The sequence below is a fragment of the Dendrobium catenatum genome, unplaced genomic scaffold, assembly GCF_001605985.2.
Source record: "Dendrobium catenatum unplaced genomic scaffold, ASM160598v2 fragScaff_scaffold_716, whole genome shotgun sequence".
Lineage (NCBI taxonomy): Eukaryota > Viridiplantae > Streptophyta > Magnoliopsida > Asparagales > Orchidaceae > Dendrobium > Dendrobium catenatum.
In genome coordinates this window covers 14550214-14577143 of record NW_021319178.1, presented here as the reverse complement: position 1 = coordinate 14577143, position 26930 = coordinate 14550214, and the positions used below count along the sequence as shown (strand labels likewise).

Below are 26930 nucleotides of genomic sequence, written 5' to 3'. Positions count from 1 at the left end.
CCTCCAAAACAATATTATTAAGAAAAAGAGAAGCACATAAATTTAACCAATGAAGAACACCAGAGAAAAAAAAAGACAGTTAGTATCACCAACATTCTCCGGGCCAGCAAATCCCGAAATGTAATTTCCCATATGATTTCTGATAAGACCACCACAACCAAAGATGCTACCAACTTTAGCACAAGCCACATTCAATTTAAAATATTTAGGAAGATGCTTACACCAATTAGTGAAAGTAGTCCTGATTTGAAACTTATCCACCTCCCAATTAATACCAAAGAAAGAAAGGGTATAAAAATAGTTCTTAAAATTCTTCATAGAGAGCAAATTGGCAGAATAAAGAGCAGTCACTTTATCTTTAATTTTATGAATGATTCTCTGATGATTCATAACAACCCCATTGAAACGAGAGTCATTCCTCTCCAACCAAAGGAACCAAAATATAAGAGAGGAAATAACATTTCTAACATGACCTTTAGACTTAACAAACCAAAGGTCAAGCAACTGGTAAATAAAACTAGAAGTATCATATAAGTTAAGTTGAAACAAGTCGTCAAAAAAAGTCCAAACCTTAACAACAATGGGCCAAGAGATAAAAACATGATGTATATGATCTACATGGAAACAACATTGGCATTTAGAGGGAAAGGTAAAACCTCTATTCCTCAAATTATCATCAGTAGGAATAAGCATGGGAAGAATTATCCATATAAAAACAAAAACCATAGAGGAAATACTTTTATGCCAAGTCATTTTAAAAAGCTTAGAAGTTTCCTTTTTAGTTCTGAAAGAATGTCAAGCATGTTTAATACTGAAGGAACCATCTTTATTACAAGAGTAAAGTAACACATCCTTCAAATTGCTATTAATAGTAACCTTTAAAACAAGCTGAATAATGCAATCAAGGAAAACAACAGACAGCTTCTCCAAATCCTAGCCATTAGAAGAAAAGAAATAATTAACCTTCACCTTAGAAATAAAAAAAGTGTTTAATAAAGAATCAATCAAATAACCATTAAGCCACCTATCTTGCTAAAAGAAAATGTTTCCATTATCAATACCCCAAACTAAAGAAGTCTTCACCTTCCATTTAACCAAATAGATATGATGCCAAACTTTATAATGGACTTTAGAGAAGCTACACATGGAAGGATGACTCCCCCCATATTATTTGGCCCTCATAAAATTGGCCCAAAGGCTCACATTGGACCTAAGGTTAAACCACAGCTTAAAAGAAAAAGAAGAAGCCGTGTCAGCCATAGTTTTACACCCTAAAGCACCTTCTTGCAGAGTACCACATCAACCACCCAAGATTTCCAATGAATCTTAGGGTTATTTTCGGTACCTTTCCAAAAAAAATTATATAATTCTATCAATTTTAAGACAGATATTCTTAGTAGGAAAGAGAGTTTGAAAACTATAGACAGGAATAGAGCAAAGAAAACTTTTAATAAGAGTGAGATGGCCACCAAAGCTTAAAAAATTTGAATCCCAAGAAGGCAATCTATTCTGAACCATAAAAATTAAATCATCAAAAAGAAAAGACATCTTTCTACCCTTAAAAAGAGGAATGCCAAGATATTTTAAAGGCAAATCACCTTGAGTAAAGCCAGTAAGATACTTAATATCCACAACACGATCAAGAGAAACATTCTTAAAAACAATAAAGCAACACTTATGCTTGTTAAAGGCCAAACCACTAACTGATTCAAAATGGACGAAAAACCTCAAAATTTTACTAATCCTATTCATCGAAGCATTCAAAAACACAATGAAATCATCCGCACAACATAAATGGGAGATATGAATACCACCTAAAGTTTTGAAATGAAGAATAGGGCATTTGTAGAAAAGATCATCCAAGCCCCTAGAAAGATAATCTGCAACAATAATAAAGATCATCGGAGAAATGGGACCACCTTGCCTCAGGCCATGAGAACCCTTAAAGTAACCATGGCTCTTACCATTCACAATACTAGGGAAGAAAGGACTTTCAATATAAGATTTGATGAGATTTATGAAGTTAAAATCAAAACCAAAAAAGGTCAACATCTTATAAATAAAACTCCAGTTAATATTATCATAAGCCTTAGCAATATCCAATTTCATTATCATGTTACCACCTCTCACTTTGATATCCAAGTCCTGACAGAATTCTTGAGCCAAAAGGATATTGTCAGCAATGGCACGACCTTTGATAAAACTCATTTGAAAAGGAGATATAAGCTTAGGCAACAAAATAGTTAACCAGTTCATCAAGATTTTAGAGATAAGTTTATAAAAAATAGTGGACAAACTGATGGGTCTAAAATTATTCCATAAATTCACAGCGGTGTTCTTAGAAATCAGAACTATAGAAGTAGAATTAAAAAACCTAAGAATAAGAGAAACGTTAAAGAAATCAGTGACAACAGATAGAATGTCAATAAAAATAATATATCAAGTTTTATGGAAAAACTTAGTAGTAAAACCATCAGGCTCAGCCACAGAATTTGCATTCAAATCAAATAAGGCATCTTTAATCTCCTCAAGAAGAGGAGGCTTAGATAAGCCACAGTTTTCCTCTTGAGAAACAATATTTGGAATAAAGGAAGGATTAGAAATAGAAATCGAATTAAAAGACTTATTAAGATGCTTAAAAAAATTAACATCCAGGTTAGCAATCTCATCTCTATCCTCCGTAGTAAAACCATCCTCACGAGAAATTTTATGAATACAGTTAATAGAACGTTTCTTATTCACTAAAGCATGAAAATATTTAGTGTTATTATCACCTTCCACCAAATGGTTGGCGGCAGCTTTCTATTTCCAAAAAATTTCTTCATAAACCTGAAGCTTAGAAAGATCCACTTTAGCCTCATTCAGAAGACAAAGATTAGACTCAGATGGATCTGACTGATAAAGATCCTCAAGGGAGTTAATCCTATCTTCAACAAGTAAAATGTTGGTAAACAAATCTTTAAAAACATTCTAGTTCCACCAGTTCAACACTTTCTTAAGCCTTTTCAATTTGAGCCAAAGTCTTTTCATACTAGAAATAGAATCATTAGGAAAAAGAGGAGCATGCAAATTATTTTGGATAATCTCAAGAAACGACTCGTGTTGCAACCACATATTCTGAAATCTAAACTGAGAAGAAAAGCTCTTAGTATTATTCTTAATATTGATAAGCAGAGGAGAGTGATCAGAGAGGGTACGGCTCAGATGTTCAGCCTTTGTCAAGTTAAAAGCGTTAAGCCAAGTATTACTAAAAAGAACTCTATCCAACCTTTGCCACAAGTGCCCACGATGCCAATTATAATTATTACCAGAAAAACCAATATTAATGAGGTTTCAAACCATGATCATATCATTAAAATCCTCCATCAACTGATATATACGAAGAGAACCCCCTATACACTCAGTCGGTCTAATAATCTTGTTAAAATCACCACCCACAAGCTAAGGAAGATTGCAGACATTATAGAAATTTAATATTTGATCCCACAAAATCCTCCTAATATAACGAGAAGAAGCAACATAAACAAAAGACGCACAATATTGGAAATTAGAACTTTCGATATTATAATGTTAAACCTGGGTAAAATCACCAATGACATCAATTCTAACAAAATCTTTCCAAAAAATCTAAATTTTACTAACAATATTTGACTTAACATTATTAAAACCCAGAAATTTAGTAGTACTAGTTAATTTATCCAAAAAAATAAGCGATTCAAGCAAAACAAGAATAAAAACATTATGAATATGACATAAATTTTTAACTCTAAGCTTAGAAGAGGGACAACCAATACCGCCAACGTTCCAAATAATGGCGTTAAACATAAAAATACAATTAATGAGAAGTATGCGATCGGGTGCTTCTAGGAGATTATAAAATAACATTTTTGAATTTCCTACCACGTTTACCACGACCCTTAGAGAAACTTAAGTCATGGTCTTCCCTATCATAACATCTAGCCAAAATATCAACTTTTGTATCAGTATAAACATTACAATGATAAAGATCATATAATAGAATGGTTTTATCATTTAGGTTACCAGAAGGCCCCTTAGGAGGAGGCTGCTCACCATACGCAAAGAAAACACCATCTTCTAAAGTAGTCAAATACCTCTCATTGCCTTCATTTAAATTGTTCCCACTTTCGGTTTGGACCAAAAAAGGATTCACCTGAGGAGGAAACACCTCCACCTCCACTGAAGGCTCCTCTCTCTCATAGCCTTCATTTAATTTGTTCCCACTTTCAGTTTAGACCAAAAGAAGGATTCACCTAAGGAGGCAACTCCTCCACGCTCCACCTCCACTGAAGGCTCCTCTCTATCATGAATAAGATTAATAACCTAGTCATTCTTAGCATAAAGACTAGGATTATAATCATTATAAGTATTAACATCCAAAACAATAACTTAAGGAATAGTTTGTAAAGAATCAAAAGCAATAGATGAGGAAGATAGATCAAACAAGTTATTAGCAACATTAGTTAAATTTTTTTCTTCTCCCACGACACAAGTAGGAACAAAACTTAGACCATCACTAAAGGAATGGGGAGCAACCTGAAGAAGAACAGGGCTGAGCAACCACCTCCTTACCTTGAGTAGTAATAACATTACCATCCACCAACTTGCCATTCACATCAGCATTCATGTTGCATTCTAGTATTTTAGTAGGCCTAACGATTTCTTTTTCTTTCTTAAGGTGTGGGTGCAATTTAAAGCATTCACTCAAGCCATGACCATGCATCTTATAATGAGAACAAAAGATAGGAAACTGTTCAAATTCAACCTTTTGGAAATAACCATTCAATTCAGAGCCAAGACAAATCTCGGAAGGGTGCTTTTTAAAAATGTCTAACTCAACCAAAATACGAGCAACCGAGAGACGAGAAATCGAAGTTGTGGCTTGGTCTACTTACAATGGCTGGCCAAGGATGGAAGCAAGGACAAAAGGATTTGAAAGTTGAAAAAAAGAAGCCTTAGGTTAGGGAAAGAAACTCAAACCGGAGCAATCGGCGATTCATGACAAACATCAAAATCAGGTGTCCATTTAAGAAGCCACATTTGGCAAGATTGAATATAGTAAGAACGCCTGCCTGGGGTCAAGTAATCCAACATGAAAGGAACGAGAGAGCTTTAAATAAACGAAAAATTTATGGATAACATCAAGGTTGGGATGCTTCAGAACAAACATATCCACAAGAGTAAAAGCAAAAGGAGCAGCTAATTGCGCCACAACCGAATCATCTAACAATAAGGCGGGACACCCTTTAAAGGATGACTGCACAAAATGCAGGGGAGGAGAAGAAACAACTGAACCAGCCAACACATCCTTAAACGAGCGGGATTTACCATTCGGGACAGAAGCAACCGACGGGAAAGATGATGATGGGGTCGTCATCCCCCAAATGAACGAAAGTCGAATGACTAAACAAAACAGAAACTCAAAATGACCATGAAAAAGACAGAGAAAGCGGGAGAAACAGAACCAAGCGGATAAGCCACGAGCCGTAGAGAAAGATAAACCAAAACAAGAAAACGAAGAAAAACCGAGACAGAAAATAAAAGCCCAAGGCATCAGGAAGCAACCACACCCAAAATAAAGGGGGAGAACAGCACCAAAAATCCAACCAGGGAGCCACCCGACGAATGCCAACCAGGAACCCTAGAATCGCCTCATAATCGCCCGAGGGGAAAGCAGAGAGCAGAGAGCCATTGTGAGAGATGCGTTATAGTAGATAGCCGTTGCGAGGAAAGTAGAGAGCAGAGAGTCGTTATAGCTTTGATAATATATCTTCAAATGTTTTATTTATAACTTTATTGAGTATGTAGCCTGTCTTGTATCTTCAATCATCTCAAGTTTACGCTGTAAATAAGATTGTTGCTTACGAGTAGTTCTAATAAGCAACATATATGATTCCCAAATTTTGAACAAAAAAATTCCGTCGAAATCATTTTCCTACTCGTATTTCAGTAGCAGAAACAATTCCATAAAAAATCTACCAAAATTTATAGTTTCCAATGGAAAATGGAAGTCTTTCAATGAAAAATTCCATCATAAATTGCTCATTTTCTTCTAGTGGGCGACATGCAGCTCACTAATATTGGATCTTGGGCACACCAACACTTGGCACGAAAAATGTTTTTTTTTTCCTGCCATCCCACCACTCTCCCTCACTCTGATATGTCTTGGCGAGGAAGGAAGGAGAAGAGAAGGGACAAGGAGGAGGAGGAGAGAGAGAGGAGAGGAGAGGAGAGAGAAAGCATTTCGATGTGTTATCCTTTGTCGCTTATGTTATGGATTTTGTTCTAATTGAGTTAGATGACTAAACTCTTACTCTTATTTTCAATGGGTTTGATTTTCTACAATTTTTAATCTCCCCCAAATTGATAAAAACATCTTTTTAAGGATTGATTGAACTTTTATCATTTAATATTTTGCATATGATAGATATGATTCTTATTAATATTTTAACTGTAATATTATTGAATTTCATCAGTTAGATAGATAGTTATAATTCTCTGATGTTAATGTAAAGTATATATATTTTCTTGTATTTCATAGATTAATGCATTCCATAGTTGATATTGACATTGCATAGCAAAAATGATATGACTAATATAAGATAAATGTGACATTTAAAGGTAAGTAAGAAATGCTAGCTATCAATACTATAATTAGTATGGGTTGACTCTTAAAATTTTAATACCCTTCATATAAGGGTAGACCAATGGCTTTCTTTTAAATAATGAGATTTGTGGTGTAATCCTAATTTTAGCCTATGACCAATTGACTGGAATATGCTAACGAGTAGAGGGTGACGACTCTTAATGATTTATTGAAAGTAACATGTGAATTGATTTAAGACTTATGAATAATAATGGTATAATGACTAATTGGTCAATCATTGGGGTTAAATTAAAGACTAATGATTAACTAGTTGACAGTTGGGATTGAAGATATTGAAAACACCATATTAAAGCTAGATTTTATTCCTTGTTATTCATAATTACATCCATGATAGCATATACATAATAATATATGAATTTATTGATAGATAAAATTGAAGTAGAATAGATAGAACCTGCATTGATACTAATATAACATAATGTAATATATGATAAGGACAATATTGATAGATATTGATAGAGGTTTTTTGCTTATTAAATAAACTATTATTATTGATTATATTGATTTATATTGATTTCATATATTGCTTATTGTTCATGCTGGTAGCTTTTGGATTGATATTGACTGAAACTAGAGCAGACATATTGGTTCTTTTAAATATATAAGGGTAAGGAGCCAACTGAGTGAGGATAGTCAATGAGTGATGCTTTAGGTTTTTATTTCTAGCTTTTTGGTTTCATCAGTTATTTTGTAGCTTGTTATTGTCCATTACATAATGTATATATTTTTTTAGAACTAGTCAGATATGTAAATATTCAGTGAACAGTAATGCAATTATATTTTCCACTTGTCTTTCCCCCTATGAGGTTTGGTTGATGTTTAAATGATAGAAATATGAGTAATTCTTTTAATTTAGAAGTTAGGGGGTCATATCTTTAGCAAGCCTCTTACATTAAGCATTAGGATTACAACCAAACATTTTAGATACATGCTAGAATCACCCTAGTATTCCATAACCTATGGTCAACCCTAGTTGACCATAGGTCAAATTACTAAAAGGTTCGTTAAGAGAGCAAGCCAGGATTTATGGGTTTCGCCCATTTAAATGTAAACCTAACGTCATCAAATTTTTATATAAATATCCTAAGATCCGCCTACTCCCTACAGGTAGCTCAACCCACTTGGGATTACCTAATTGGCTTAGATGGGTCGACCCGAGCCGACCTAAACAACTCAAATCAAATTTAACCCAATTCAGGCCCGACCAACCCATCCCTGAGCTCCATAGAAGTTATTAGAACTTACTAAAATGTTTGATAGGGCAACCAACTAGCTGGCTTGGCCGCGGTGGCAAGAAATAAACCAAATCAAATTCAACCCAATTGCTCCTGGAAGCTACCAGATCTAAGTACACAAATCACAATATTCCTGATCATACGACTTTTAGGGTTCATGGCATTATGAAGTGAACTTACAATCCAATCAAATCCCACCACTGGATTGTAAGCTCTTATTTTTTTGATCCCTCAAGATTGATTTCATGGAGATCCACACATCAGTCTCCTCAAAGCCATGAATTAAGCATGGATGGTTGTTATTCGATGATGGGAGGTAGGAAATGAAACATCGACAACGTCTACTTCATTCAAGTAGAAAAGACAACAACAATCTGGTTGTATTAAGATATATGTAAACCCTATATTGTTACAATTTGATTAATAAAAGTCGTTTGGTCTTAGATCAAACTGTCATATTTAATCTCATGTTGCATATGGGGCCATCACCAATGAAATAGCATTATGTGGAGAGTGCATTAATAACTCAACATATATTAAGGAATTTCATTTTTTTGGATTTAATTAAATATAAAATATGACCAAATCTTTAAATAAAATCATAAAAAATCCATTTCAAATACAAAAAAAATGCAAGTAATACCCCTATATGGATTTAGAAAATTATCGAAAATAAAATAAAATAAAATTAAAGTGGCTTTATTTATCATGCGAATTATTATATGAGGCTAATTATGTAATTAATCTATGATTACTTTTGATGGGTCTAAAATTGACTTCGGATGTTTTCTCAAATATATTTGAGACTCACATAAACCCAATTGGATTTTCAAAGTCCTAGGTCCTTAAACAACGTAGAACTCTGAATATTCATTAAAATTATTTTAGAAACCCAAATGTCATGAAAATTTAAACATATAACCTTCTATTGATTAGGATTAAGAGGAAAATTTTCTAAGGACAAAAAATCTTGTCTAGGACCCTCTATGAATTATTAAATATGCTTAGTAAATACAAAAATAAAATTAAAAAAAAAATCTAAGAAACTCAACTTAAGTTTGAATGTCTTGAAAATTTCAAAGGATAATCTTATTTCCATTATTGGCCTATGGATCTAATTATATGGGATTTTGAAGTCATTTGATTACAAAATTGGCAAAGCCTAGCTCTAGGTGACTGCAAGATAACCAATGGGCTTAGGAAAAAAAAACAATGGGCTTAGGAAAAAAAACAATGGGCTTAGGAAAAAAAAAAACCTTATGGGCTTAGGAATTTGTATAATGTGTAAAAAATTTCATTAAAATCATAAAGATATAAAACTAATTTTTAGAGAACCTATACACATCATAAAATGCGAGAAAAATAATTTCAAACTAAATTAAAACTTGAAAAATGTATATTTCTAGTTTTTGAAAGTAGAATCAAAACAACTTTTAAATAAATCACTAAAATTTCAAATTAATACTACAAAATTTTGAATATTGGACCTTGGTTCAGCCATGACTTTGGCCTAAATTTCATGAAGATTTGAATTCGTTTGATGGGTCAAATCGTAAATCCTAAATTGAACCTTTAAGAAAACCCTAACCCCACATAAAAACTTTGAAAGCTTATAAATAAATCTATAAATTTCAATATAATTTGAGCTTAACAAGATCATTAAAATAACAATTAAATCCAAAGCTAGGTTTCCTAAAGGATTTTGAGGGCTTGATTTTATATATATTGCTTAATAAATAATTAAATACAACAAGTGAAAAAAATATCAAATAAAAAGCAAAGGTTTTCTTAATTAATTCTTGAAAAGATAGCTAAGTACAAACTATAAAACACTTAAACTTAAATTGAAATCAGCCAAAGGAAAAAATCATACAAACTTAAAATTGAAAATTAAACACTCAAATTAATAATGGAATGACAACCACACGATCTAGCATGTGTTAGATGTTGTATAAATCATTGACCTTAAACTCCGTGTGTTAGGTTTTTTTTTCATATTTTATACTTTATTATATTTTATTTTTCACACTTCACTATAGGAAAATCATCTATTACCGACGGAATTTTCCGGCGGAAATTGATTATTTTCTGGCGGTTTTCGAATTTACCAGCAGTTTTTTGATGGAAAAATTTTCGCCGGTAAAACATGCGTAGGAAAACAAATTCCGGCAGCTTTTATGGCAGAAAATAATTCCGGCAGCTTTCTGGCGGAATTAAGCCGCCAGAAAATTAAAAAAAAAAAATCTCGTGCTCTCCCGCCCGTTAGCCCAGTTGACCTCGCCGGACGCTGCTCGTGTGTAGGGTTGCAAGCGAACCAAATGTTCGACGAGCTACTCGTTGTTTGGTTCGATTAAAGCTCGTTTGTGATCGTTTAATTAACTAAACAAACAAACTTGAACAATATTTTAAATACTCGATTCTTAAATAAACAAACTTGAACACTAATGCGTTCGGCTCATTTATGTTCGCGAACAACATCATTTGAAGTTGGTGAACAAGCTCGACATTAAGCTCGATAAGAAGCTCGATTCGTGTTTGATTTTGAACTCGTGAATAAGCTCGATAAAAATAATTAATATTTGACTATATAATTAATAAATATAAATAATCATTACCTTTGTTACATAGAAAATTGCTTTTATTATAAATGTGTTTGTTCATAGATATGTTCATGAACGTGTTTGTTTGATAGTTAAAAAAATTCGTTAAATATGTTCGCGAATAAGCTCGATAAACACTAAACGAACGAACATGAACTGAACAAAAACCAAACATGAACACTACTTAATTTAAATGAACCAAACATGAACACAAACAATAAAGCTCTTACAAACATGAACCAAACTTGAATAAGCTGATATTAAATGAACACAAACATGAACACTCACATACTCGGCTCGGCTCGGTTCGTTTGCAGCCCTACCTGTGTGCTCTTAGCCCGACAGCCCGCTCCCGCGCCAACCCAGCAGCTCGTCCCCCGCATGTGTACGCTACTCAACAGTCCCGCTCCCGCGCCTGCCCCGACAGCCCGCTCTCGCCCCTTGTGCGCTCGCGCCAGCCTACAGCCCGCCCGCTCCCACGCCGGCACCATCCGCTCTAGAGCCTGCCAAGGGTTTCGAACTTGGGTGGGTTGGGAGAGTTTCAAAGACCTAACCAAATTGACTGAAGAGGAAAATCTATTTTAAATGTCAATTTTTTATATTTAAACTATATTTTAACAAAAATCAAGTTATTCAAATAATTAAATATACTAAACATATAAGTTATAAAATAAAAATGATAATAATATTTAAATAAAATTTAATAATTACTAATTTATTTTAAATGAAAATTAATTAAAATAAAGAATTACAATTAAAACAAATTATTACTTAATAAGAATTAAAATACTACAAATTACTAATTAAAAAAATAAAAAATAAATTAAAATTTTAAAAATAATTTTTTATATAATTATTTTTAATTAAATTAAGAAAATAGTTAATATTATTTTTAATCATTTTTGTTAAATCATTTAAATAGTTAAAATTATAATCAATTTAATTAAATTTATAAAATTCTGCTAGAAAACTGAAAAAGCTGCCGGAAATTTCAGTGGGAAAGAAACTGACGGAAAATTTCATCGGAAAAGTTATCTCATTGTCTTCCATCGAAAAACAATCAGAAAGCTGTCGGAAAATTCCGTTAGTAATGAGTGATTTTTCTATAGTGCTTTACTTGCTCGCATTTTATATTCTACTTTACTTTCTATTGCAATATATAATTTAAATCATTAATTTCAAACTTAAACCTAAATTGTAAAATAAAATAATAATAAGGCACTTTGTTGGGGATTTAGGGGATACGGCTCTTATCCTTCCTAATCCTACTCATGCTTATCTGTCTCCTATTATTTTACCCCCTCTATGTCAAAACAGTTCAGTGGCTGTGTCTGGCGTTGTTTTGCCCGTTATTGGTGATGTAGGGGTTGAGTTAATTCCATCTTGCCAATTTCAGTCTCCGGTTGTCCCTGTTTCTGTTGCTGGGATTTGTTCGGGTGGCTCTCTTATTATTTTTGTGGAGTCGATTGCTGTGTTGGATTCCCCTATCAATGCTATTAATGGTTCTGCTGTGGGTGTGCCTTCTGCCATGCAAGTGTCTTACCCTGTTCTCTCCCCTGCTGCCCCTACGCCAGCTGACGTTATTCGTCAGATGAATGGGGTTATTTCTTCCAATGTGGCTCCTACCTTTGTGGCTATATCTGATAGTAATTGTTGTATTAATCTTAAGGATAGTCCGATTGTTGGTAATGGTGCGGAATTGTCTGTTGATAATTCTGTTTCTTTTGTTGATTTTGGTGAGGAAACCTTGGCTGTTGTTCGGGAGGAAGGTAGTGTGATGCTCCTAGTGAATGTGCATATTTCTATCATTTCTAATGCTAATATGTTAGCCCATGTTGCTAGAGATGTTAGGTGGCAATGTGATTGACTACATGATGACATGGCTATTGATAGTAGGGAGGACTTTATTGATAACATCATGGATACGGGCTCGCTTGATAATTTTGTTAGGCAACGTAAATGAAATTCCAAGAAGAAATAATTTTCTTCTTTTGGATGGTTTGGAATGTGCTATTTTATTATTTCGATTTTGTCTTTCCTACTCTCAGTTTGCCGTGCAACTACTTTTCTTTATTTTAGCATTTTGTAATTCTATTGATGTGGCCCTTCTTATGGTATTGTGATGTATCTTTCTATCTTAATGGAATTTTTTGTTCTGATTAAAAAAATGCACTTTATTACAACTTTGACTCGAATTGAGACTAATATACTTATTTAGGAAATAAAATAACTTATCCCAGAACAATGATCGACATTTCGAACACCATGATTTTATGCACACAAAAACTTCCTTATTTACACGAAACTAAATTAGTGTGCATTGGATATTTTGCATGGTTGAATAGCTTGGAATTGGTCTAATCATTTAACTTTTAACTCTCAAATTTTTAAAGAGGAAAAATCTAAATTGTTTATATTCTTGGAGGAAGATTTACTCATTAATAAATTATTGTTTAAAGTAAATATATTTAGTAGAAACTTAATCTAGTCTCATACTTTAAAATACAAGAGATTTAAAAATATGCTAAAGTTTTTTATCTTTCTAATGGAGATGATGATACTTGGGTTCCTTATTAAAGGGTCAAATGTATGAAAAATCATAATTTTATCAAGTAGATTCTCATCCTAATGGCAACTTTCACCCTCTCTTCATATTGTTAATGGAGCTAATGACTACTACTTTTTTCTTTATAATGATAACAAAAATCTTTATTGATAATATGGAAGTCACTTTCTTAATAGGTCTAAAATTCTAAAAAAAAATTGGGAGGATCGAAGCTTATTACTCCCTTTACTAATATGAATGTTAAAGATGTGCTATTTACCATTAAAAAAGATAAATTTGTGGACCTCAATAATATTAATGCTTACATTTTTTTTATTAAAAGTTAGGGCATGGTGGAAGTCCAACTCACTTTTATTGTTTAGACACAACTCTCCTTGGCCTATTGGTTGAGAGTTAAGACTTCCAACTAAGAGGTCTAAGGTTCAAGTCTATGTGTATGCGTTGTGTGTGTGAGTTTGCCTTAAATGGCCTAAATGTCCCAAAAAATCTTTTATTGTTTAGTATCTTTTCAGAACTTATAAACTCCCTTATATGGTTAATAATAGTGTCATAAATCTAATGCAATGTTATTTTGAGCTAATACATTTTTTTAATTTCATTGCACAATAAATTTAATGAAATTAGTCCTAACCTTTGACCAAAGTTCTCAAGCTTGTCCTTTGTCATATTTAACACCTTATGTAAGAAATCTTTATCTCGAATAGGGATATTATTAATTATTATTTTTTTGTATTGTGATCTCATCAATAACTTTAAGACTATATTATCTCCAATGTTCTTTTTGTACGAAGATTGTTCTTTTGATAGCTTTCATTAGTATTAATAAGAGGTTTCACATTTATAAGCTTAGACCAAAAGAAATTTTCTAAGACCTCCATTCACTAGGTTGAAATTTGCATTAAAGATATTAATTTCTCTATTATTATTAAAGGGAATATCAAGGGTTATTTTTATTTTAATTGCTTAAGGCATAAGTGTCCCCTTACTCCATTCCTCACTATTATTATTATGAATTACTTCTTTTATCTATTAGATAAGAAGATGGTAAAGGGTCTTTACTCCCCAATCTTCTCCAATGAGATTTTCATTAGCTATCTAATTTATGCGTATGACCATCATAATTTTTATCATCCTGATTTAACATCCTTACTTCTCATTACATAAGCCTTTTAATTTTACTGACTATACGGGGATCTAAGATTTACTTTTATGCTTCTATGGAAAATTAAGAATATTATAGTGACATTTGTCTATCAAGCTTGTTTCCTTACCTATGAATTATCATGGGTATCTCTTATGTCTATTAGCTCCCTTATATTTTAGTGAGTAATTGATATCATCTTAACCCTTATATTTTGAATGGAAATTATCTTTTTGTTTTTGTATTGATCAATTATTTACTACAATATAATTGAGTTGTACCGAGTTTTTCTAGAATACCAATACCGAGTTGAACCAATACCTAGAAAAACTCAGTACAACTCGGTATTTGCTCGGTATTGCTCGGTATTGCTCAGTATTTTCTCGGTATTGGTTATTGCCGAGCAAAACCGACTAATACCTAGCAATGCCGAGTAATACCGAGCAAAATCGAGAAATACCGAGCCATACTGGGTCCGTTCCGGGTCGGGTTGTCGGGGTGCTCGGTAAATAGTGAGAATGCGTGACGCGATTCTACTGGCGGCCGAACGTAGAGTTACGTCCTGTGACAAGACCAAATAAAAGTTCCAATGATGATAGCCCACAAAGCTTCATCAAAGCCTTGACTTCACTATATGAAACTAATAAACTTAATTACACGTTGTAGTAGTGGCTTAATTTTGTCTTTACTGATATACTAAACTTTATGAGTCTCTTTTGAGAATTTTGATTTTTGAGTGAGGATATATATATATATATATAATGGTTTTGGCTTTTAGTTTTGCACTACATGACTACGTTCTACGCTCCTATCTTTTTATTGCGCAGGGCATTTGGTGTGAACCTTATGTGACTAGATGTATTTTTTGTGACTTTCATTTTATATTGTTGAATATTGGATCCTATTTATTTTTGCTATTTTTTGTCGGTTTTTAGGACAAGGATGATAACCTCCCTTTCAATATTCATAATAATTCATGTGAAACACAACAAATACGGGTTGTCTATCTGTAGAATGTATGGTTAAGAACATATTTGTTATTTGGAGCAAACTATTTCTAATTCCTCTCCTATAACTTCCCGTGTGCGAACCATAATCATCTTTTAGTTTGTTTATTTTTATTAAAAAAAATAAACGTCGCCCTTATCATTTTCAAATAAAAATAATTATAAATTTAAATAGCAAAAAAAATTGCCCAAAAAATAGCCAAAAATTTAACATGCTGTATATATTGCAATTAAACAAAATATCCAAAATTTTCAATGAAATCAATATTACCTCTGCCCTAACTTAACAAATGCTGAGCTAGGTATAAGTCTGAGTCGGACAGGGCTAGGGTTCCTGATAGCGCGATATGATTGACCTTCCTGCGGCGGCGGCGAGGGCGACGGCGGAGGCGGAGGCGGAGGCTTTACCCGACGATGTATTATTGCTTGATTTCTCCAGCGACCCAAACTGTAACCTGGATGCCCCTACGCCGCAGCTCTTCCAGGATATCTTCGACGCAGCCATTGACGACCCCGTACCCAACTTACCCCATACCCCTTCTTTTCAAGAAATCTTACAAAGGTCTAATATCTTCGCTTTGGCGTTTTTGGTATTCTAGGGTTCGGCCGTGGATGGGGAGGAAGAAGAGCTGGAATGGCTGGCGAACAAGGACGCGTTCCCCCCTTTAGAAACCTCTTTCGACCCAGTTTCACGGCTGCCTTTCCGGCCGCCTTCGAGGGCACGGAGTGGCGGCCGGCGTCGGAGACGCAAGGCGCTGCCGACCTTTCCGCCGTCGACGGCACCGGAGAAGAAGCAGTGCCGGCACTGCAAAGCGGAGGAAACGCCACAATGGAGGTTGGGGCCGGAAGGACCGAAGACTCTCTGTAACGCGTGCGGAGTGCGGTATAACTCCGGCCGGCTTGTGCCGGAGTACCGGCCTGCCAACAGCCCCACTTTCTCCGCCGCTATACATTCCAATTCCCACCGCCGGGTCATGGAAATACGCCGCCGGAAGTACGGCGGTCGTCGAGGACGGCCGAGGGTCCGGTTGGTTTCCGAAAGTTCCTAATTTGGTTGGAATTTCGCTTATTTTTAGGTAGGGATTTGTAGAAGAAGAAAATATTTGTTTGTGCTCATTTTTGTTTTTAATTTCCTTTGAATTTTTATTTTGATTGGCTGGAAATGTGTGGTGGGAGGTGATCTAAAACATTGGTTTTGGAATTAAATTTTTTTATTTTATTATGTTATTTATTTCTATATCTAGTTTTGAGACATTGTGCAATATCATGAAAGAGTAAAACTTTAATAGAAGAGAAGTATAAAATTAAGTGTTGTAGGGAAGGGAATGTTTAAGTTGATAATTAGTTTTATAATTTGAGATAGAATATGAATATATATATATATGAAAATTGAGTGGCTTCACTCACACGTTGTCTTAAATGATTTGGTCATATAATGTCACGACATGACCCGATAAGTTCGAATTAAATGAGGCGGGAACGAAGTCAGATTATAACACATAAAATTTCATTCATAATTGAACATATACAAATGTTCATTTAATTTCAATTATAGAAAGAGCCACTAAACATCGAATTTGAGAATTTTATCAATATCAAAAATAACAATCTAAAAACATAACAATACTTCAGAAAGTCCCATATACATATACTTTTACATAGACTAATACTAAAAACATAATCAACTATAAAAAACTGTCATCCTTGGATCCTCTACGACGGTAGGTAACTGATCTTTCAGCCATTACTCTTTATTAGTCTCTCTTAAAAAACATTCTCATAAGCAGAGGTAAGCTAACGCTCAACAGATAATAAATATCTCAATTAAATTTATAATGCATGAAATAAGAAACATTATACGATAAATTTTTCATACATCAAGACTTAAAAAACTTGAGAAGTCTTAAGTATGTCTAATCCATATAAAATTTGGATTGCATAATATTTTGAATGCACATAACTCTTTCTTTAATTTTATTTTCTTCTCTTAACTTTTTATTTGCCATTCTTATATGGAAAGAAAAATAGAATACATAGTCTTAATTGTATACACTCGTCCCAAAAGTAACAATAATTTATACTAATCACGTGCATATTCAAATTTAGTCAATTATTTCATTTCATTTACTCCGAATTGTCATTTACCAATTTGCTCCGATGAGCCCTTTACCATTTGTCCCGAAAAGGCATTTACCATTTAATTCGAAGAACCATTTACTATTTGGTACTCCGGATCATCTTGCACATTCAATCATTCAATACTTAACATAAGAACATTAAATCATTCATGAATTCATATATGTCTGTCTAATAATATTTCATGCTCAAATATTCTCCTAAAATTTTACATGTTCATATTCTAAAAAGGAACGTATATATTATAGTATGACTTGTAATTTAACTGAAATAAAATATTAAAGCATATAGAATTTTAACATTTAATGAAATAGAACTTATAAACTTAAAAGAGGTATGAATACCTACCTCACAAGTATAGTAAACTTCAACAATGTCGCTTATGCTTGAGGCGTCCTTTTATAATTGACACCTAAGTATAACTGTAAATACAAACATTATTATTAAGCCTTAATCATAATACATTTTTATTAAATAATTAATTAAATTTTCATTTTTGGATTTAAGAAATCCCTAATTTTTTAAACCTCCACAATTCGTCTAAATTCATACTTTGAGCAAATTGAACCCTCAATAATTCCTTATTTTAAACAAACTTAACTAAATTTTTGTATTTGCTCAAAATCATAAATTTTGGAAAACATAAATTCATTAATTTCATTCCAATTGCATGCCAAAACTCCCCCATTTTTAATTTAAAAATTAGGGTTTAATATTTTCAAATTTATTTAATAAAAAATTATAAAAATAAAATTTTCACAAAAAAACTTAATTTCCACCATTAAAAACATCCATAAAGTCCTTTAGAACAATAATTATTAAAGAAATTTTCTTGAAATCCAAAAATATGTAAACCTTAATTTTTCCAAACTCAAAATTTTTTTGGGAAACTTCATTTTTTCATAATTAAATAGTATCCCCAATCCTTCCTTAACGAACCCCTTTAAAAATTTTAGGTTAAAAACCACTAAAATTTTTCATTTGAAGAAATTAACATGAAAATGAAGAATTTCTTTATTAGAAACTTACCTTAGTCTCCCTTTAATCTCCCTCTACGATTTTCCCCAAGACTAGCCACCGGAAACCTCCGCCCAAGCCGCTGTCCTAGCCTTGCATCGCCTCCTCCGTCCGCCCTTTAGGTTTTAGGTGAACAAAACAGCAGAAGCGATTGTGGGGACTGAATGGATTTTTGTCCCCTTAATGATGGATCAGTTAGGGCATAAGCAAAAAATCCTAATTGCCCTCACAAGACTTATGTTTAATTTTTATTATGAAGGGCTATTAAGTCTTTTTTAAAAAAAAAAATTGGAAACATACATGATTTTTTATTTCAAATCTATGTGAAATTCACCATAAGTCCCTTATACCAATTTTCTCGAAATTTTATAAAATTATTTTCGTTGAAAATTAACAACATAGAAAATTAACAACATAGAAAATTAACTTAAATTTTATCGTGGCGCATCAAAATGCGTGCAACGCTTACAATCGACAATTTCAGGTTTTATAATTCTCCCCTCATAATAAAAATTTCATCCTAAAAAATTAAAAGCAATAATATAAATCCATACATTGGTCAAACAAATGAGGATAGCTCTCCATCATTTATTTTTCCTTCTTCCAAGTTGCTTCTTTTTTAGATCTATATTTCCATAACACTTTTAACATAAGGAATCTATTGGCATTTTTGTTGCTTCATTAAAATTTATAATCCTCAGAAGTTCTTCTACAAAAGTTAAGTCTGGTTGAATATCCACTGATTCAGTATTAATCTTTTGAGCTTCATTTGAAATGTATTTTCTCAAAGAAGAGATGTGAAATATTTTATGTACTCCACTCATGTGACTTGGCAGAATCAACCTATAGGCCACATTTCCAAATCCTTTCTAAAATTTTAAAAGGATTTACATATCTTGGACTCAATTTTTCTGCTTCCCAAATCTCTTCATACTCTTCATTGGACTAACTTTGAGGAATACAAATTCCCCAACTTTAAATTCCATTAATCTATGCTTAGTATTATAGTATTTCTTCTTTTTATCTTGCACATCTTTCATTCTATTACGGATCAGCCTTATCTTTTCTGTAACATCATCTACTAGATCTACCCCAATAATCAGCCTTTCTCCTTTTTCAGCCCAGCATAAAGGAGTTTGACATTTTCTCCCATATAAAGCTTCATAGGGATTCATACTTATACTCAATTAAAAATTGTTGTTATAGGCAAACTCAATTAGTGGTATATGTGTCTCCCACTTACCACCAAAATTAAGTACACATAATCTGAGTAAATTTTCTAGAGTCTAAATCATTCTTTTTTATTATCCATATGTTTGAGGGTGAAAAGTTGTATTGAATGTAAGTCTGGTACTCATTCCTTCATGAACCTTTCTCCATAATATGGAGGTGAATCTTCTATCCCGATCTGATAGTATAGACTTTGGTACCCCATTTAATCTATCAATTTTATTAATATACAGGCTTGCAAATTTTTCAACTACATCAGATTATTTGGTAGGTAAGAAATGTGTAGATTTAGTTAACCTATCAATTATCACCCATAATGCAGAAGTAGTGACTAAATGTACTTCTTGCTAAATGGTAAAGTATAACATTAAAATTCAAGAGTTTGAATCATTCTTTCTGATTGATCATATGTTTGAGGATAAAACGTTATACTAAATGTAAGTCTAATACCCATTACTTCCTGACCATTCCTTTAAAGTCTGGAGGTGAATCTTCTATCCCGATCTAATACTATAGACTTTAGTACCCCACATAATCTGCCAATTTCATTAACATACATGCATGTTAATTTTTCAACTGCATCAGATTATTTTATAGGTAAGAAATATGTATATTTAGTTAACCTATCAATTATCATTCATAATGCATGACATCCTCTTCTAGACCTGAGTAACCCAACCACAAAATCCATAGCAATGTCTTCTTATTTCCATTTAGGTATAGGTAAGGGTTGCAATAATCTACTTGATTTCTAATGTTCTACCTTGACCATTTGGCAAGAAGTATATTTAGCCACTACTTCTACCACATTTTTCTTTATTCCTCGCCACCAAAACACTCACTTTAAATTCTGATACATTTTGTTACTTCCTGAATGAATGGTATAATTTAAATAATGAGCTTCTTGAAAAATTTTCTTTCTTAAGTTTCCAATATCTAGAATACATAATCTGCCCCTATATTATAGCAATCATTCGCCATCAAGCTCAAATTCTTTAATATTTCCCATGTTAACCATATCCAATATCTTCTTAAAATTTGTATCATGTGATTAGGCTTCTCGTATCTTATCTTTCAATGTTGATTGAATAATCATTTAATTCAATATCATAGTCTCTGCATCATTGGGCTGACACTGAAATGTCTAACTCATCCAAATCTTTTATCAGTTCATGATGCTGTGTAATCATCTAGTTGGCACTACTATAATTCTTCCTACTCAAAGCATCTTCAATCACATTTGCTTTACATGGATGATATTGAATGTCCAACTCATAATCCTAATGAGTTCTAATCATATCCTCTATCTTAAATTCAGCTCTTTATGTGTGAAGATATATTTAAACTTTGTTAGTAAGTAATTTTCACACCGTACCCCGTAAAAGTAATGCCTATAGATCTTTAAGGAAAAAAATTACTGTAGTTAATTCCATATCATGGGTTGGATCATTTCTTTTATGATTTTTTAAATGCCTAGAAGCATAGGTAATGCCTTTTCTATTCTCTATCAGTACATAACTCAACCCTTTATGCGAGGCATCAGAATAGAACTGAAATCCATTTGACCCTAAAGGAATAGTTAGCACTATAGCAGTTATTAAACACTTTTTTAATCTCTGGAAAGCATCTTCACACTGAGCTGTCCATTCGAACTTTATTGCTTTTTAAGTCAATCTAGATAGTTGCGTATCAATCTATGAAAACCCTTCAATAAATCTTCTGTAATAACAAACTAAACCCAAAAAAAGCTCCTGACATCTATCACTGTAGCTGATCGAGGCCAATCTGCTATAGTTTGTACCTTATGTTGATCCACAGAAATCCTTCCATTACTGATCACATGCCCTAGAAAGTCCATACTCTTAGCCAAAATTTGCACTTTGAGAATTTAGCATATAATTTCTTTCATCTTAATGTTTGTAACAAAGTTCTTAAGTGGTTTATATGAATTTCTTCATTTAGAGAGTATACCAGAATATTATATATGAACACAATCACAAATACATCTAAAAATGACTTAAAGATTCTATTCATGAGATTCATAAACATAGCTGGGGCATTTATAAGACCGAAAGGCAACACCATAAATTCATAATGCCCATATCTGATATTAAATGCTATGTTTGATACATCTTCATCTCTAATTCTCATCTGATATTACCTTGACCTCAAATTAATCTTGAAAAATATTATAAACTCGAGGCTGAATATTCTGGCAAGTCTGACCCTGAGATAGAATAGATGGTGTATTATATAATTCTTGGCTTACTAGATATCCTCTGAGTAGTATTGCCTGTCTTGGCCTCTATAGCAGATTTTTATCCCAAAAGATGGCAAGATTCCATATGTCCTGGCTGATGACACTAGTTGCAAGTGTTAGTTCTAGAGAGGCACTCTCTTTTATGTGTCCTTTCACACTTATTACATATCGTAGAAGCTAAAACATTACTGTCAAAATTGTTGGGTCTGAGTTTCTTCCAAGTAGACACTCTAGATTGAGAAGACTAAGTGAGCTTTGGCTTGCCTTCATTCTTTCTTTTCTAGAAGTCCCTCCTCCTCTGAGTAGCCTATAGGTTCATTTCAATCCTTCTAACTCTTTCCACCAAAGTGAAATAGTCTTTGTCCCAAAAGGAATTAGAGGCTTCCTTATAACATCCTTTAGTCCAGATAAAAAGCGAAAACACTTCTCTTCAGTATTTGGTATTAGATGTAGGGTATATCTAGACAACATAATAAATTTTTCCTTATACTATGAAATGGAATGATCCCCATGAACTAGTTTGTTAAACTTATCTTGTATTTATCTCCTAGCTGACATGGGTACAAACCAATCTCTGAACACCTTCACAAATTCTCCCAGGAGACTTGACTGCTAGATTTCCCTCCAAATATCTCTTGCAACTAACTCCACCATTTTTCTACCCACCATCAGAAGTATAAGAAGCAAGGGTAACCTTTTTATCCTAAATGCAAGACATACCCTCCCTTTTTGTTTATTCTCATCAGCCAATTTTCTTCCTCTAAGACAAAGGAGGCTTTATATCTTGGAAGAACTTTAGGTTTTTATCCATAGGAGTACTCCCATTACCACTGGCCTGAGTCTATGAGTTCTAGGTCATCGCTATCATCAATTGAGCAAATGACTCCATTATGGCATTGTTGATACATCCAGAAGGATCTACTACTACAGGTAGTACCCTCCCCGCATCACCTACATTTCCATCAGTGGCATTCTTCTTATGATCCATATCCTTGAGATGAAACACAATATCCAAAGTCAAAATTCATAAATTTCATGTAACATACTTCCTATACATTTTATGACCCAAATAATTATCCTAAAGACTCTTTCATATTAATCAACATTCTTAAATATTTGGCTCTGATACCACTCTTTTCACGACCGAACCCGATAAGCTCGAATTAAACGAGGCGGGAATGAAAGTCAGACGGTAACACATAAAATTTCATTCATAATTAAACATATATAAATATTCAACCAATTCCAATCATAAAAAAGAGCCACTTAACAATAAACTTAAAATTTTATTAACATTAAAAATAAAAATTAAAAAACATAACAATACTTTAGAAAGTACCCAATACATAAACTTTCACATAGACTAATACTAAACACCTAAACAATTATAAAAACCTATCATCCTAGGATCCTCTACGATGATAGGTAACCAGTCTTAAACCATCACTCTCTAGTAGTCTCTCTTGAAAACATTCCTGAAAGTACTAATAACTTGTACTGATAAGGTACACATTCAAATTTGGCCAAACATTTTATTTCATTTACTCTAAAGTGTCATTTACCAATTTTCTTTGAGGAGCCCTTTACCATTTGCCATGAAAAGCCCTTTACCATTTGTCCTGAAGAGCCCTTTATCATTTGGTACTCTAGATCATCATGTACATTCAATCATTCAATATTTCGCATAAGAACATTAAATCATTCATGAATTCATATATGTCTGTCTAATAATATTTCATGCTAAAAAATTCTCCTAAAATTTTACATGTTCACAATTGACTCTAAAAGGGAACATACATATTGCAATATGACTTGTAATTTAACTAAAATAAAACATTAAAGCATGTAGAATTTTAACATTTAATGAAAGAAAAACTTATAAACTTAAAAGAGCCATGAATACCTACCTCACAAGTACAATAAACTGCAACGACGTCACTTATGCTCGAGGCATCCTTTTATAATCGACACCTAACTATAGTAACTATAGATATAAATACAAATATTATTATTAAGCCTTAATCATAATACATTTTTATTAAATAATTAATTAATTTTTATTTTTGAATTTAATAAATATGTAATTTTTAAACCTTTCTAATTAGTCTAAATTCATACTTTAACCAAATTGAACCCTCATTAATTCCTTATTTAAAATAAAATTAACTAAAATTTCAGATTTACTTAAAACCATAAATTCACTAATTTCATTCCAATTGCATGCCAAAACTCCCTCATTATTAGTTTAATAATTAGGGTTTAATATTTTTTGATTTATTTAATTTAAAATTTAGAAAAAGAAATTTTTTGCGAAAAAATTTAATTTCCTTCTTTAAAAACATCCCTAAGGTCATTTGGAATAATAATCATTAAGGGAATTTTCTTGAAATCCAAAAATATGTAAACCCTATTTTTTTCAAACTCACAAAAATTTTGGAAAACTTTATTTTTTGTAATTAACAAGTATATCCAATCCTTCCATAACGATCCCCTTTAAAAAATTTATGTTTTTTCAATACCCTAAAATTTTTTTTGTTCAAGAAATTTACATGAAAAGGAGGAGTTTCTTGAATACAGGCATACCTTAGTCTCCCTTGAATCACCCTCTATGATTTCCCCTAAGACTTGTCGTCGAAAATCTCTACCCAAGATGTCATCCCAGCCTTGTGTCGCCTCCTCCATCCACCCTTTAGGTTTCCGCCGAACAAAACAACACAAGCAAATAAGGGGACCGAATGGATTTTGGGCCCCTTAATGATGGATCGATTAGGGCATAAAAAAAGTCCTAATCACCTTCACAAGTTTTATGTTTAATTTTTATTATGAAGGGCTATTCAGTAATTTTTTTTTAAATTTAATTAACAAGTATATCCAATCCTTCCATAACGATCCCCTTTAAAAAATTTATGTTTTTTCATTACCCTACAATTTTTTTTGTTTAAGAAATTTACATGAAAAGGTGGAGTTTCTTGAATAGAAACATACCTTAGTCTCCCTTCAATCACCCTCTATGATTTCCCCTAAGACTTATCGTCAAAAATCTCTGCCCAAGCTGCCATCCCAGCCTTGTGACGCCTCCTCCGTCCACCCTTTAGGTTTCGGCCAAACAAAACAACGCAAGCGAATAAGGGGACCGAATAGATTTTGGACCCCTTAATGATGGATCGATTAGGGCATAACAAAAAGTCCTAATTACCTTCACAAGTTTTATGTTTAATTTTTATTATGAAGGGCTATTCAGTCATTTTTTTTAATATGGGAACTTATATGATTTTAATTTCAAATCTATATGAAATTCACTATAAGTCCCTTATACTGATTTGCTCAAAATTTTATGCTTACTTTTTGAAAATTATTTTCATAAAAAATTGATGATGTAGAAAATTCACTTAAATTTCGTCGTGGCGCATTAAAATGCATGCAACACTTATGATAGACAATTTTAGGTTTTGCATATTAAATGTTGGCCTTCTAATGACTTTGTTAGTTTAGTAGATGTATTAAGTTCAGCATAAATTATGAAAGATAGAGCTCAATCTAAAAAACATAGTTAGAAAGTATATGAAATGATCTATATTTATTAGATTTACATGAGATTTTGACTTATGTAGTGTGATAAAGGGAAAAAAAACATGTTGTTGATCTCATGTAGTGTGGTAAATGCTTGTTATTATTGTACTATTAATTATCATATATTATAGTTAATTTTAAATACATTGAAATATTTTGAGATAAATTCTGATTAATTTTGAATAAAAATATTCTTAAATAAAATTTTTAAGGTGCCATTTCATGAGAAAATAGTAAGTTATTAGCATTTTAGGGTTTTGTGTGGGGTCATTTCTTTGTTCTAATTTATTGCTTTACTCTATAAAATATAATCATGATCTATTTTTGGGCAAAGCTAGTTATATTAAACCAAAAAAATGGATTAAAGTGTGGTATAAAGCATGAAAAAAAGAGTAAGATGAGCAACAAGCAAAAAGGGGGCTAAGCTCATACAGAATGAACCCTTAAAAAACCAAAAGATCCATCAACATAAGTGTAGAGAAAAATACTAGAAATCAAAATTACAAAGAGATTACTAAAGGGAGAGGAGAACATAGATATCTTCAGATGGATCAAAGAAATCAAACAAAAAAGGCGACTAAGAAACGATGCCATGACTTGGGATATTAAAAACCACATGATCAGAAACACTGAAGGCAATAATTGGTCTCCCCTAGTTGCCCAAAGGCCATCCAAGGTGAGTGATTTAGGAATATAAGGATTCACATCATTGTTAGTGGCATAGGAGAATACCACCAGACCAAAAGAGACATAATTAAGATGCCAGCAACATGAATAATCGAAGTCATCAAACAAAACCATGAATCCATTTATCCATAGAAGGAAACCACAACGAAAATCACAAAGAAATATAATGCTAAAATATATCCAACTAGAAAAAAAGCTTGAAAAAAGTCCTAGAAAGCAAGAGGACAAAATTAAGCTTGCTCAGCAGGGATCCAATTAACAAAGCTGTAGAAAATTCCTCAGAATTTTCCTATATTTCCATTTAGAGATCATTCAGCCTACCGAATTTCTGATTTTGAAGCATAAAGTGGAGGAGCTAGCAAACTTGGAATTAAATATTCTAGCATTCATTTTTTTCCAAATAAAGTAGTTAGAGAAGCTAATAATAGGGAAGTAATGGTTTTTAATGCTATCGCCTGAGAGTTGCATTTCTTAAACAAAATCTAAAACTTGAATAAGATTAGGTCTAAGAAGATAACCTAAAGCCCAAGGTAAGATGGATGTGATTATAGAAGAGGAATCTCATTCAAAAAATAAATGCATATGGTATTCCTCCGCTTTGATGCATAGAAGACAAGTGGAGGGGATTCCAATGTTTCTTTTAGCAAGGATATCAATTGTTTTTAGCCCCTAAAGTAAAGCCATCCAGGCGAAGGAGGAGAAACGGACAACACATTTTGGATGTCAAACCAACTTATGTCAACCCACTAGAGGGATATGGTGATACAAATGAAGAGAGAAGGCCTTAAAAGAGGGA

General features: G+C 32.8%; 1 protein-coding gene across 1 annotated transcript; it reads left to right on the top strand.

The window, feature by feature from the left end:
- Positions 1-15406: 15406 nt before the first annotated feature.
- Positions 15407-16350, top strand: LOC110093038 (GATA transcription factor 7-like). The gene is made up of 2 exons (XM_020817791.2): positions 15407-15749; positions 15834-16350. Exons 1-2 carry the CDS (start codon positions 15582-15584, stop codon positions 16281-16283), a joined length of 618 nt encoding a protein of 205 aa, XP_020673450.1. The 5' UTR covers positions 15407-15581; the 3' UTR covers positions 16284-16350.
- The last annotated feature ends 10580 nt before the right edge of the window (positions 16351-26930 follow it).

Bases quoted from the DNA above. Each gene is read 5' to 3' on its own strand.
- LOC110093038 (XM_020817791.2), top strand. From the start codon at position 15,582: ATGATTGACCTTCCTGCGGCGGCGGCGAGGGCGACGGCGGAGGCGGAG. The intron at 15,750-15,833 runs GTACCCAACTTA...TTGGTATTCTAG, and splicing joins ACGCAGCCATTGACGACCCC to GGTTCGGCCGTGGATGGGGA.